This window comes from Varanus komodoensis, unplaced genomic scaffold (genome assembly GCF_004798865.1).
Source record: "Varanus komodoensis strain SLA01 unplaced genomic scaffold, ASM479886v1 scaffold1, whole genome shotgun sequence".
Lineage (NCBI taxonomy): Eukaryota > Metazoa > Chordata > Lepidosauria > Squamata > Varanidae > Varanus > Varanus komodoensis.
Window position 1 is genome coordinate 114,681,953 of NW_025335268.1, and position 13,031 is coordinate 114,694,983.

General features: G+C 38.5%; 2 protein-coding genes across 2 annotated transcripts; one reads left to right on the forward strand and one right to left on the reverse strand.

Moving 5' to 3' along the window:
* Positions 1-575: 575 nt before the first annotated feature.
* On the forward strand, positions 576-4,439 carry INSL5 (insulin like 5). The gene is made up of 2 exons (XM_044450683.1): positions 576-753; positions 3,962-4,439. Exons 1-2 carry the CDS (start codon positions 576-578, stop codon positions 4,192-4,194), a joined length of 411 nt encoding a protein of 136 aa, XP_044306618.1. The 3' UTR covers positions 4,195-4,439.
* A 1,443-nt stretch (positions 4,440-5,882) lies between these two features.
* Positions 5,883-11,603, reverse strand: DYNLT5 (dynein light chain Tctex-type family member 5). Its single transcript, XM_044450697.1, has 4 exons — positions 11,491-11,603; positions 10,289-10,380; positions 7,618-7,742; positions 5,883-6,086 (listed from the first exon to the last, which is right to left on the reverse strand). Exons 1-4 carry the CDS (start codon positions 11,601-11,603, stop codon positions 5,883-5,885), a joined length of 534 nt encoding a protein of 177 aa, XP_044306632.1.
* Between the last annotated feature and the right edge of the window lie 1,428 nt (positions 11,604-13,031).

Consider the following 13,031-nt stretch of genomic DNA (forward strand, 5'->3'; position numbering starts at 1 on the left):
AAAAAATATGGTATATATGGTTAAGGGGCAAGGTGCAGATAAGAACATTTGGCAAATAGGCACATATGTAATTATAGGACATCCTACTTCTGCTCTATAAGGGCACAATCCTGTGCATGTTTAGTCAGGAAAAAGTCCTACAATTGGCAAAGCGGCATGATAGATGTACCTATAGGTCAAGCTTACACACTATTTAGAAAGTTATAGCAACCCACAGTCATTAGTGATGAGTGAAGCATGTAATAAAACATTGAAAGGGGCAGGAAGCACACATTTACTGTGTTTATATTTAAGGTAGGGGATCTTTTTAAATTTACTGTGGCACTATGTATGTTGCTATTTTTAGAATATAAAGCAATATATTATGATGTTAATGATTACTGGAGAACAAAAGCAGATTTAAAAGCACTTAAAACAGCTACAAAAATATTTGACAAACATTAGAACCCATCAGCCTCATCATTTGACTAACAGAACACAGGCGTGCATGCTATATATTGGTCCATAGTACTGGCTTCAGCCTCCAGTGGCACTCTCTTTTCCTGTGCTGGTTAATCAGGTACTGTTTCTACAAAATGAAGGGCACAGTGCTAGGGCTGCTTTTTCTCTCTTTCTTCATGGCTGTATATGAAGTAAAATCAGAAGGAAGCCCTATTAAACTCTGTGGGAGAGAGTTTGTTAGAGCTGTCATTTTTACATGTGGAGGATCTCGCTGGAGAAGAGAACTGACTGATCTCATGGAAAATCTCATAGGTAATGACTTTAATTATATAAATTGTTCAAATACTTTGGTTTTTGCATGCAACACACAATGGAATGAATGGGGATATTTGTTTTTAAATAGATCAAGCTGCCCTTTCCATATTCTCAGAGTAGCTTATAAAATAAAAAGCAAAATATATTTATTACATTTTAATCCACCCAAAGTTCCTTGCATGGTGTACAAATTAAAAACATACATTGATGTTAATAAAACAAGTCTAATAAATACAAAATGAAAAGTGGCAGGGGAAAAAACCAGGATAATAATTAAAAGCTTGGACAAATAGAAAGGCTTTTTAACCATCGACAGAAAGGAAGCTGATTAGATGTCAGACAAGCCCCACTGAGGAAAGAATTCCATAAATTGGATTCCACTACTGTTATCACTTGCCTCACTCAGGAGATCTTAGAGCATGAGCAGACAGTTGTGCAGGGTAAACAATGTAAATAGTCCAAGTTCCATTACTACACCTGTCCAAAGCACTTTTGGTTCAGTTTTATTGCATGGATTTCAGTTGCTAAGGCCTGAGGGCATGGACCAGGTGCTTCACCAAGTTGAGTTGAAAACCTGTGGTCTTGACCCTTGCCTTTCACAGCTTGTTACTTCTAATAGTTTGGAGGTATCAGGCTGGGGCCAGGAGGTTGTAAACTCCTCCTCAAGAGAATGGCACCAGCCTCTTTAAGAGAGATGTTAATTAGACCACTTAAGTGGTACTAGAATTAAAGTTCAAAGCCCTAAATGGCTTATGTCAAGGTTTCCTGAAGGATCATCTCTGATATGTACGTTCCTGCCTGGACCCTAAGTTCATCCTTAGTGGTCCTTCTGAAGGAACACCTGCCAAGGAAAGCCAAGTGGGTTGCTCCTAAGTAGAGGAACTTTTTGGTTCTGGAACCCTGTGTATGCAGTGAACTTCCCAGAGATGCTCATCTGGCACCTACACTGTATTCTTTCCAGTGCCAGGTATAGACCTTGTAATTTCCCCAGGAATTTAATTTTCAGTCTGTTTTTAATTCTGCATTTTTAATCTTTATATGGTTGCTAGGTTTTACTCTAGTTCCCAATTTAATTTTGTAGTCTTAACTGTTCAAACTTTTATACTGTGTATTTTACACTGTTGTGAACTTTGACAAATATTTCTTACAAGACAGATTAATTCTGAGATTTATTTATTTAAAACATTTTTATCCTGTCCTTTGCGATAAGATGCCTCAGGATGGCTTACAATGGTTAAAATACTAATATAATGATACAATAAAACAATAATTAAAACATTAGATAATAAGCACAACATAAAACAAACACTTTCAAAAAACTAAAGAAAAAGAGGAAAGGAAGAAAAAGAACATGCAACTGTGATCTTAAATTAAACACTTAATTATTAAAATGATGGCTAAATAAAAAGGCCTTTACCTGGCGCCGGAAAGAGTAAAGAGGTGGTACCAGGTAGACCTCTCTGGGGAGCGCATTTCATAGTCTGGGTGCCACCACAGAGAAGGTTCTCCTCCAGGTAGAAACCCTCCGGGTAGATTTACACATTTTTCTTAATACTAGAATTATGGGTTTATACTGTATCAAAGATATACATGGTGTACAAGAGGATTTCTCTTATATATCACTATGATTAGGTTCAGATTAAAAAATTACACACAAATGTAGTAATACCAACTCTAAGGGAAAAAAATGAAAAACTGTATTACTGTAATATTTTTATTAGACCAAACCAGAAGTCACCAAAACTGTGCAGGTTTTTCATATCACCAGATCTCTTCATGATGCCAGGAAGTACTTCCTGACAGTTAGGACCCTGAGGGTATGGAATGGGCTTCCACGGGAGGTGGTTGAGGCCCCATCGGTGATGGTATTCAAGGATAGGCTAGACATGCACATGGTGGGCATGTCATGAGCAGAGCCGGTTAGAGCCAGGGGTCAGACTAGATGGCCCGGGAAACCCCTTCGGACTCGCTCTGTTTCCATGTTTCTATGTTTCATCAAGTAAGCTGTTACAAGAGCAAGCCTTGAGGAAAAGGAGAGGAAATAAAATTAAACTGGAATCACAGGAACCTGGTGGCTTATCTAACCCACAGCAAGCCATGCTGGCTATCACTTTGCATATCCAACCTGCACTTGGGAATTTTATTTTTGTGTGGAAGTAATGTCCATGACTTATACCAAGGTCAAACAATCCTGGTATAAGTTGGTATGTTCAGCCCTCATATAACCCATGATTGCCAGTTTAAACAATATGGCAACTTCCAAGAGTGGATTACATATACAAAATGGTAGTCATAATAGTCCCATGGATTCACCATAGGACAAATCACATGCAGAGGATGGTCATTGTTATTGATATGCACATGTTCAGAGTCCCAAGAAGCCAGGGAGGAGGGATCTGCAGAAGTTGAAATGAGATTCTGAGGGACATATGATGGTTACAGGCCAGACTGGGAGCTCTTTCTGGGGATTCTGACAGCAACCACAAAAATTTTGGCATCTCCAGTTTTGGAATTAGAAAGTGTAGCTGTTACTCAGATGTGTTTGCTGCTGGGTGAAACAGACAGGTCCTTTTTGTCACTGGGTCACAGAAAAAAACTAAGCAGTCTTTACACAGCATAAACTAACTTGGGTAGCTTAACCTAGCAGTTGGGAGGATGAGCCCTCAGAGTACAATGTCCCAGCTTCAGGTGGGATAAAATTCTCTTCCTCCAGGATAAGGTCCCAGTGTACGTAGAATGGCTAAAGTCAGTATTTTCCAAGTCACACACAGAAAAGTTCAGAAGTATTTCTCTGATAAATCTTAAGTCCCTCCAAGGTTAATCAGACTTTGCCCTAATTCCTACTATGAAGAAAAAAACTGTATCTTGCTTCCTTTCCTTATTTTATTTATTTCCTTATTTTAAAGGTAATCCAACTCTCAACACTACTAGGCTAATCCTATTAAAATAATTGAGGCTTTGATTCTTAACATACTCCATTAAAACAAATTTCTTTGAAGCACTGAAACTCTTATATAAATTTTCTTAAAGCTCCTAGTCTTTTCTTGATCAATACCCACATGAAAATTAAAATAAATATATCAGGGTTTGGGCCGGCACAATTTTGCTTAAATGATTTTTTGGGGGGGCGGGGATTATTCAAGTGTTTTATTAGAGGTTGCTGTTTTCATCAAGCTTTCTTTTCTGCATCATTTTCATGCAACAGATCAAGGAAGTCACCCACGTTTCCTACTTGATATTAATGACTCAACAGGTGCCAAAGAAAATTATATCAGGAACACAGACATCCAAAGCCAAGGATTCATCCAGTCCATGTCTGAGACTGAAAAAGATCTGCAGCGAAAATCAGTACACATGAGGCAGGAGGATATCGTGAGGATCTCAGTGTCTTGCTGTGCTGTTGGCTGTAGTGAAAGCACTATACATTCACTGTGCTAAAAATGTATCAGATCCTGGTATATTAATGAATTAGGACGTAAGATGTTTTAGGTCTAATGATATGTAATGTTGATACCTTTTCTATCATGCTTGATATTTTCTAGCTGTATACCTCTTCCTAAATGCAATATATTCTATTTTAGATGTACAAATTGACAAATGTTTTATAACATTTGCATTTCAAACATGTAAAGATATCTGCACACTTTTAGTTCCTACTTATGAAATAAATACACAGTTCACTACATTGGTTTCATTGTTTGTCCTTGCAGTGCACAGAAATATGTGCATGCCTGCAATTCTTTCAAAATTCTCTGAAACAGAACACATTATGTTTCCTGAAGAAGTTGGTCAACTGTAAAGACAGTTTGTAGCAAGGGCTGTAGTGCAAAACAGCACCATTTCCCAGTTTGTCTTGCAAATACCTCAGCACTAACATTACCATTAAAGAAATAGATCAGGCTTTGAGCTGGCAAAATCTGGCTTTTGGGGACAAAATTTATTTTATTTAAATGGTTCAATCAGGACTGCTTACAATTGGATACATACATAAAGGGATCTTTTCACACTGGGAATAGTTTGCCTTAGCAGACTTGTACCATTTTTTAAAAGTATGCACACAAATTTACATACACACACATACTGTACATGTGTTCGATTCTAAAAAGGGTGTTAGTTTATTGGTTACACAAGAATTTAAAAGTGTATACAATGATCATGATGACAATTAGTTGGTCACAAGCCCTATATGAACTACAACAGGGAATTATTTTCTATAACAGACAAATCTATGTGTACTAGGCATAAAAGGTGCAAAATCAAGCAGAAAGCATACAGTGTCATAGCCAGGACTCAAAGGTGGCAAATTAGTTTACATAGCTCTTGAAGTTTAAATTGAGGGCAGTTGGTTTAGGAACTAGGCTGTGGCTGCACATGCCTGTTCCATCAGGGATAGGCAGAACTGGACACAGGTTCCAGGAGTGCTACCCGTTTGACCACATCCAGCTTGCCTTGATTCATGGATCTTACATTCCAGGTTCCTATGGAGTATAGATCTTTGCAGCATCGGACTTTCCTTTCACCACCAGATACATCTGCAGCTGAGTGTCCTTTCGGCTTTGACCCAGTCGCTTCATTTTTTCTGGCGCTACTAGTACTAGCCCTCTGCTCTTCCCCAGTAGCATTTTGAACACTTTCTGACCTGAGGGGCTCATCTTCCGGCGTCATATCTTTTTGCCTTTTGGTACTGTCCATGGGGTTTTCATGGCAAAGATACTGGAGTGGGTTGCCATTTCCTTCTCCAGTGGAAACAACTGTAAGCTGGCTCTATTTTTCAATAATTTGTCAAAAATATAAACACAATAAATTAGACAGTATATAATAGTTAGACATTACCTGGTATAATATCCCTATTATGATATTGGGGGTACTGAGTCTTCTTCTGGGAGTATGTACATGACCAAACAATATGCTTACATACAGGCTACAAGAATTGCACCAGAGGTATTACAAGTAACTACTACCTTAGGACCCAATGAATACAATGCCATAACAAGCAGAGCAATTCTATGCAGCTTTACTCAGATTTATGCAACTGAACTTACTCTCAGGTAACTGTGCACAGGATTGCAGCATAAAAATGATATCTACCTATGAATTCAAGTTACATTTCATACCAAAACCTTTTCCTACTCAGAGTAAACTGCATAGACATTTCCAAGGGCAAACAATGATCTATTTTTGAAGGCATATGAGCAAAAAGTATCACTTGTAGTATCCCAGAGGCACCTGCTTCCGATCTGTATGCTTTGCTTGTCTAATTGCCCAATATGTATGACCACAATAATTTTGTATCTTGGTATCATCAGGTCTTTTATGCGAGCCTTAATTACCTAAAAGAGAAAAGAAAGAAAAAAAAACCAAAGCAACAAACATGCTCAATTGCAAACTGTTATCACTAGCTCCCAGTCATGATGTGTTTTTATTTTTATAATTTTATTAGTAGAAAATTGCACCAAGTCCAAGGGAACTTTGTTGTGAGCTATCCAGAGACTCAGTGTGATTGGATGGCCTAGAAATATCCCAAATAAATAAATAAAATAAACCTATCCTAAGTTTAACATTTAATATTTCTATACTGCTGAGTTCCAGCATGGAAATTCTCCATATTGTCAGGGATATCAATTGGTGAGTTATTTTAAAACATCAAATCCTCCCCTACCCCATCTGAAATATGAGTATTTTTGACAGTCTCCATGTCCAGCTAAATTGAAAGACAAAATCAATGACAGATAAAGAACTCCAAGAGAAAACATTGGTTCCCAATGAAATATGTTGAAACTGATTTCTAAATATCAGCAGTAATGAGGACAAGCATCTAGGAGTGCTTCTACACTGGACATTTAGTGTGAAACTGTCATGCTTTATACACCTGCTTTTTATCCTGTATTCATCTACACAATGCTGTCATCTAGTCATAGTCACCCTGCATTTTTCCTGCAGTTCTTCCATCTTTTTTCAGAATACAGGAAGTCCAACTTTTTCAGAAGAATGGAATAGTAGCACAATCTCCACCTGTATAAATTCCTTTTGCTTTACACTCTCATCTTTTAAAATGAATTTTAAAAAAATCTCTAAATTTGTAAAATATTTTTAAAAAATTAAAGAGTCTTTTAAAAAGAATTGGGCAATGGCATGCCAGGAAAAGTGAACATATCACAGCTTACCACACTTCTTATAACTCTTTTGATAAGCACCATTGTATCATACTGCTTATTATTACTATTCATTGATTTTCTAATTAATACTATATGTTTTTCCAAGTATAAATTTGAAAACAGAGGTACAGAACTATAAACACTACAATCTGTAATGTCACTTTTAAAAAGAGACTTATAGTACCACCTTCCAGTCATCATCATCAACCATGTTGTTAAACTGGCAGTGACCTGAAAAGTGTTTCAAAAACCATTTTTATTTGCATTATCACATCATATTGTGATATTACTAGAACACAGTGATTTTTAAAATTAACATTCTAGCAGTATAATGTTATAGGACTGTACTTGTTAGTTATCTTTAAAAATAAAGCTTACAAAATGTTTTTGTCTTAATTAAAAGACAACAAAAAAGGAGCAGCAACAGAAGCCACCCATCTGGAAGCAGCCCAGAATACAAAATTATAGTTGAAGAATATGTTGTTCATATGACAGAAGCCTCCTAAAGGGTACCTCTTTATAAAAGTGCCTTAATATTCAACATCATAGACCTCAAAGTTCACCCCTGATATTGAAAATCATACTTGGGTTGAGACATGAGTCCAAAGAAGTACATTAGAGGCTTTCTTCCTCGACTGTGGGAATCCCTCTGAATTCTACTTTCTAATACCTGTTTTTCAACTTTGCTTTACTAATAATTTTGTACCTCAGAGATAGTCTTTGTCATTTGTCTGCACAACTCTGCTTCATATTTTTCTTCTTGAAGATAACTTGCTACCACATCCTTCAAGATATTATTCACAGTGGCCACTGGAAAACATTTTGCAGGACCTGAATTACACAGAAGGCCCAAAATATTTTGAATATTCAAATTAGGTCACTACTGTCTATTATTCTTCTGATCTCAATGGTGTAATGGCTTAGAAAAAGCACTGACATTAATAGTAAGGATAAAGGAAAGGCGCCCCTGTTGATTTTACTCAGTTTAGCTAGCGGCTAATAGGGGGTAGTGCTCATCTCCATTTCTGAGGCCAGAAGCCAGGGCTGTCTGAAGACAATCTCATGGTCATGTCCCCAGCATGACGTCACGGAGCACTGTTACCTTCCCACCAAGGTGGTACCTTTCTATCTACTCATATTCCATGCCTTTGAACTGCTAAGTTGGCTAGGGGTGAATGATGGGAGCTCACTCTGTCTGGTGGAGGCTGGGCTCAAACCACTGGAGTGCTGACCATTTTGGCTGACAGTTCCAGCATCATTAAGCTGCTGCACCCCCACTTCCCCTGACATTAATGGACCTGATTTTAAATCCAGTTAAAATTACTCAGATCTTGCTCAATAAGGCTGAGTTTTCTGCTGCTCCCAATATTATTTGAAGGAAGCAAATCACACAGGTGGGCCTGGTAGTATGCTTGTTTTGCACAGGCAGATGATCACTTGCTGCAGATGGAGTGATACTGGCACAAGACGTGACAACACTGATGGCCTTGTCTGTGGTTTGCTCATAAGTGAACTGAAAACAGGAATCTACAGAAGGCTAGGCTTGTTCTAAGGCCCCTGTTGTTGTATAAATTACATTAGAAGTATTATTTGATACATTTCTTTTCCTGTCTTCAGTTGCAATGTATTCTACGTAGCATGCTTATCATGTGAGCAACTGCTCAAAGAAATACCAAAAAAAAAATCTTGTTTTATACATGTAGTATAAAACCCAGTTCTATTTCTCTTTGGACCCCCAGCTGCAATGCATCCTATTATCAGCCCTGTACCATGAGCAAGTATTCAAAATAAATAATTCATTTCTTAATTTATTGTCTAAAGTTGCTGTATATGCCACTGGCTAACTGGAATATTCAAACAGTAAATGTGGCAGCTAGTCTTGTCCAAAGCTGCGCTCCATAGGATATGTGGGGCTAAACCATTCTCACATAGCCTGAAAACAGTCCATGTTCTAAATAAACCACAATGAGCAACATGGATCATGCAAACCCACACATAATCACAGTAAGAGCAGCAACATATAATATGCATCAGAAGGATGCATCCCAGTGCTGTCCATTTGCCAGTAGGATGAGAACTGCTGACAGAAAGGATTTCCCTGCCTCACTGGAGTAGAGCAGAGAGTAGAGCAGAATTGTGAGTGGTGGGGTGGGGAGGGGGAGAGGCAGGGGCTGCAGGGAAAGGAGAAGTAGAGAAGTCTGGTTGCATGAGCAGAAGTCTCCTTGTATAACACCGGATTAAACTCTGGCAGTGTATTCTAGCATGTCTTTCTGAATTTGTAATTAGAATTATGAAAATTGTAAGCAAAAATTGTTGAGGAACTTGTAAAGGATACCAGACATGTGCAAGAATATGAGAGTTTGAGGAAGGACTTCTGACAAATTCAAAGAACAACATTTTCTACCATGTGACATAAAGATAACAATATTGCACATATAATTCAAATGCCTAAGGATTTGACCTCAGAATCAAAATCTGAACCATTTTGCTTGCCAACTAAAATATGTAACACCAAGTATCACAGTCACATGGTGACAACAGAATCAGTTGCATGAACAATCCTTCCCAGAATGCTTCTGTACGTGTATGTCTTAGGTATGTCATCACCTGCCTCATGAACATACCCAAAGTGAGGCAGGTGGTACGAGGGAAAGGGACTTACTGTTAATGTCAACCCACTTCTGGAATTCTTTTCCCAAAAAGGTTCATGTGATACCAAATCCTATGTGTTTCTGTTGTAAGGTAAAGAGTGTTTTAAAGCACAATTATATTTATGTTTACTTGGAAGCAAGCATTCTATGGGGCTTATTCCTTTTGTGAATGACTATAGCTTCTGGCTGCTGTGTTATACATGCTTACATGAGAATAAGCGCCTTAGTGAACACAAAAATACTTCTGCTGCATATAACTGAGTTCTTGTTTTAATTTTGCTCTTTTTAAAAGCTGTTCTGCTGCTTGTATGCAGATGTTAGTATTTTTTTAAAATCTGTTTTAATGTAAGTCTGTCTAGAAATAGTTAACTAAAGCATGGGGCACAAATTATCTTAACATAAATAAATAAATAAATTCACAAGGATTCTGGAAAGTCAAAAGGCAAATACAAAACTTGATGGGATTTTTAACTACAGTCTCCCTTACAATTTAATTATCTTTAGTAGTAGTAGTAATAATCATAATAATAATACATGTGCCTCATACACAGACTGTCCTTCCTACTTGGTAATACCAACTTTATTGAAAAGCAAACCATCTATAAAGGATTCAAATTGTTCCAACCTCACCCAACACTCCTTCCCTAGTCTGCTGCTGAAGGACGATTAGAGCCCTTGAGAATCTTAAATGTGGGATTGGAACATTATGGAGGAAGTGATACTTACTCAGCTGATAAGTGTTCTCCATCTGAACAGCAGGGCGAAGAGTATCATCATGGTGGCCAGGCTCATCCATGTAAGGCACTGTACTTATGGAGCTAAATACAGCCCCATCAATAAGTTAATTCATTTCTATTTATTGAAAACTAAATCTACTAAAACCAACAATGTGTGAAGTATCACTCTGAAAGGGACAAGAAGTTTTATGTTATCTTAAAAGTAATTAAGCTTTCATTGCACAAGCTTACATTGACTACAGCCCATTTTATTAGATGTGTGCATTTGATGCAGTGGCCTGCAGTTCATGAACTTTCCAGGCAATAATTTCACTGATCTTTAAGGTGCCATAAGACTTTTCATTGTTTATGCTGTAACAGACCAATATGGATATCCCTCTAGAATTCATTCTCATAAGCATACAGTTAATTTATTTAAAATATATCTTTGCTGTATTTTGGATTTGCTCAAAGAAGAATTTGCCATATGTTATATCTCTTAGAGTTTGTCGTACATGGACAACATTTAGGGTGAGACTATAACAACTTGATGAGAATGAAACCAGGCAATGCTATAGAATTTTGCAGAAAGCATAAACTATTCTGGGTATTTGCATTTTTAAACAAAACAGACAGTGATACAGATATTATGTACACTTACTTGGGTGTAGGTCCAGTTTGAAATCAGTGGGACTTTCCTCTGGGTAAAAAGCTGAAGGACCCAAGCTCACCAAAGCCCCTTGTTTTAAGCATTTCTATGTCTTCCCAGTTTTTTTCTTCCCTTTACTTCTTTTCATACCAAAGTACATGATTGTACTGGTATACGGTATTCGATTGTCCATGCCCAGTCAGAATTACACACTGTGAAGCAAATATGAATTCCTGTTCCCCCCTCTACAAGTTCTTGAATTCCAAATCATGCACACTTTTCTGCCACTCATGTAGCAGATGTCCTTTTTCCCATGTTCTACTCAGCACAGTTCTAAGAAGTGCGAGTTTCATTGTTTAAAATGTATACCAGTTAGTAAAATGCTGAAAGCCACATGGGTACCCACCTATTAGCAGACATCCTATGCATGAAAGCAAGAACAGAATGTGATATCTCAAAAAGACGAAAGAACTTTTTCTTATATCCTGATAGAATAAACCATTAATAACTTATTGTAGATTTGGTGAGAAAAGAAGTCAGAAAACAGTATGGGTTCTACTCACTCTTTGTTTTTTCCAAGGAATTCTTTTGCCTTGACCTCATGACTCCCAAAAGAGGAAATGCTGCCTCTTTTCTTTAAAAAGCAGGTTGCTTTATCTTTCAAAACATCCGACATGTTTACTAGACACAAGAAAATTTTGTTTTCAAAACATACCCATGACCTAAAAAGGTATTGGCTGTTCACACAGAGACACCTGTTTCACAAAATCAAGCAGCAAGAACTGGAAAGTCACCTCCCTGAAGTCTTAGAACAAATGGTTATAAAGCTCATTTGCATAAAATTATTATTAAATTTATGCATTACCTCCCACTGCAAAATTCAGATTCAAAGTGACTCATACACAGACACAGAAATTTATAATTAGGAAATCATAAGCTATGAAAAGAGTAACACCTCAAATAAATTTACTACTGCTTGTATCTGTGGTCATCTGTGACCTCCAGGACTGGGTTCACGAGTTCTCAAAGCAAGTGAGATTCACAACTCTCCATTTGTTGCCACTAAAGTGATGGGAAGCAGAGGGAGCAGCTAGACTCAGGATGGTTTGACAAGGCTTGTATTACACCATCATCTTGCTGTAATTATCTTACTCATTTCTCCCTCTGCCCCCTGCTGTTTCTGTGAAACAGATGACCTGTGGGTGTGCTTGTACATGCAGACTGCAAACACACAAAGCAGCAAATGGGCAATGAGAAAAAGACACAGGATGCAGAAAATGGGAAAAGAGATGCAGTACAGCAGCCCTGTCATGGGAATACTTTTCATCATTCAAGCTGCAAACAAGACACAGAGCATAAGGATGAACATCTGTTTCCTGGCAGGGGTTACCTGTGCCTTCATCAGATGTATGACAGACAGAAAAGCAACTGGTGAAGGTTTTCCTCAGTAGTGCAACATCATGTTGAAGGAAACTTTCACCTGTTGAATTTCCTGTGCCTCTCACAGCTATCGGAGAGGCACAGGAGTCCTGCCCAGAAGGGAAGGAGCCAGTTCAACGTTGCCCTCTTGCCCCAGTCAAGAAATGTGTGCGACCATGTGCTTCTCACACACTCCTCTCGGATTCTGTCAGATGCCAGCAAACCTACCTATGGCTCTGCAGCTTGGGCTTACCTTTGGATGCTGCAGCAGCCTGACAAAGTCGGAGCTGTTGCTGGTTTCCACGGTGATCCCAGGCCGCTTGTCCGGACAGCGCCGCTCTGAAGAGCGGCCTTGGCGCTGTCTCCGCCTCCATGGTTGCCGAGCGGAATTGCATGAAAGGCGGGGAAAGAAGGCGTTTGTTTCCTGTTTTGCACCTACGGACAAAAGAGGCTCGGGTCGCTGCTTGATGGACTCTCGTCTTGGGCCAAAGCAGGCCATCCATGTTCAACAGAGCGGGGAGACTTCGGCTGCAGCCCCGCACGTGTTACCCACTACCTCTTTCCCTTGGCAGCCTCTTTCTAAAGTCTGTCTTGAATGCCTGCATTCCAGGCTCACCCATTTTTAGAAAAATTACCACTGGTGGTGCAACTTGGTTGTTTGGCTATATTTACATCTTCTAGCAGC

Bases quoted from the DNA above. Each gene is read 5' to 3' on its own strand.
- DYNLT5 (XM_044450697.1), bottom strand. From the start codon at position 11,603: ATGTCGGATGTTTTGAAAGATAAAGCAACCTGCTTTTTAAAGAAAAGA. The intron at 7,743-10,288 runs GTAAGTATCACT...TGTGTAATTCAG, and splicing joins GGAGAACACTTATCAGCTGA to GTCCTGCAAAATGTTTTCCA. The intron at 6,087-7,617 runs GTACAAAATTAT...TTTCTCTTTTAG, and splicing joins TGACAAAGACTATCTCTGAG to GTAATTAAGGCTCGCATAAA.
- INSL5 (XM_044450683.1), top strand. From the start codon at position 576: ATGAAGGGCACAGTGCTAGGGCTGCTTTTTCTCTCTTTCTTCATGGCT. The intron at 754-3,961 runs GTAATGACTTTA...TTCATGCAACAG, and splicing joins TCTCATGGAAAATCTCATAG to ATCAAGGAAGTCACCCACGT.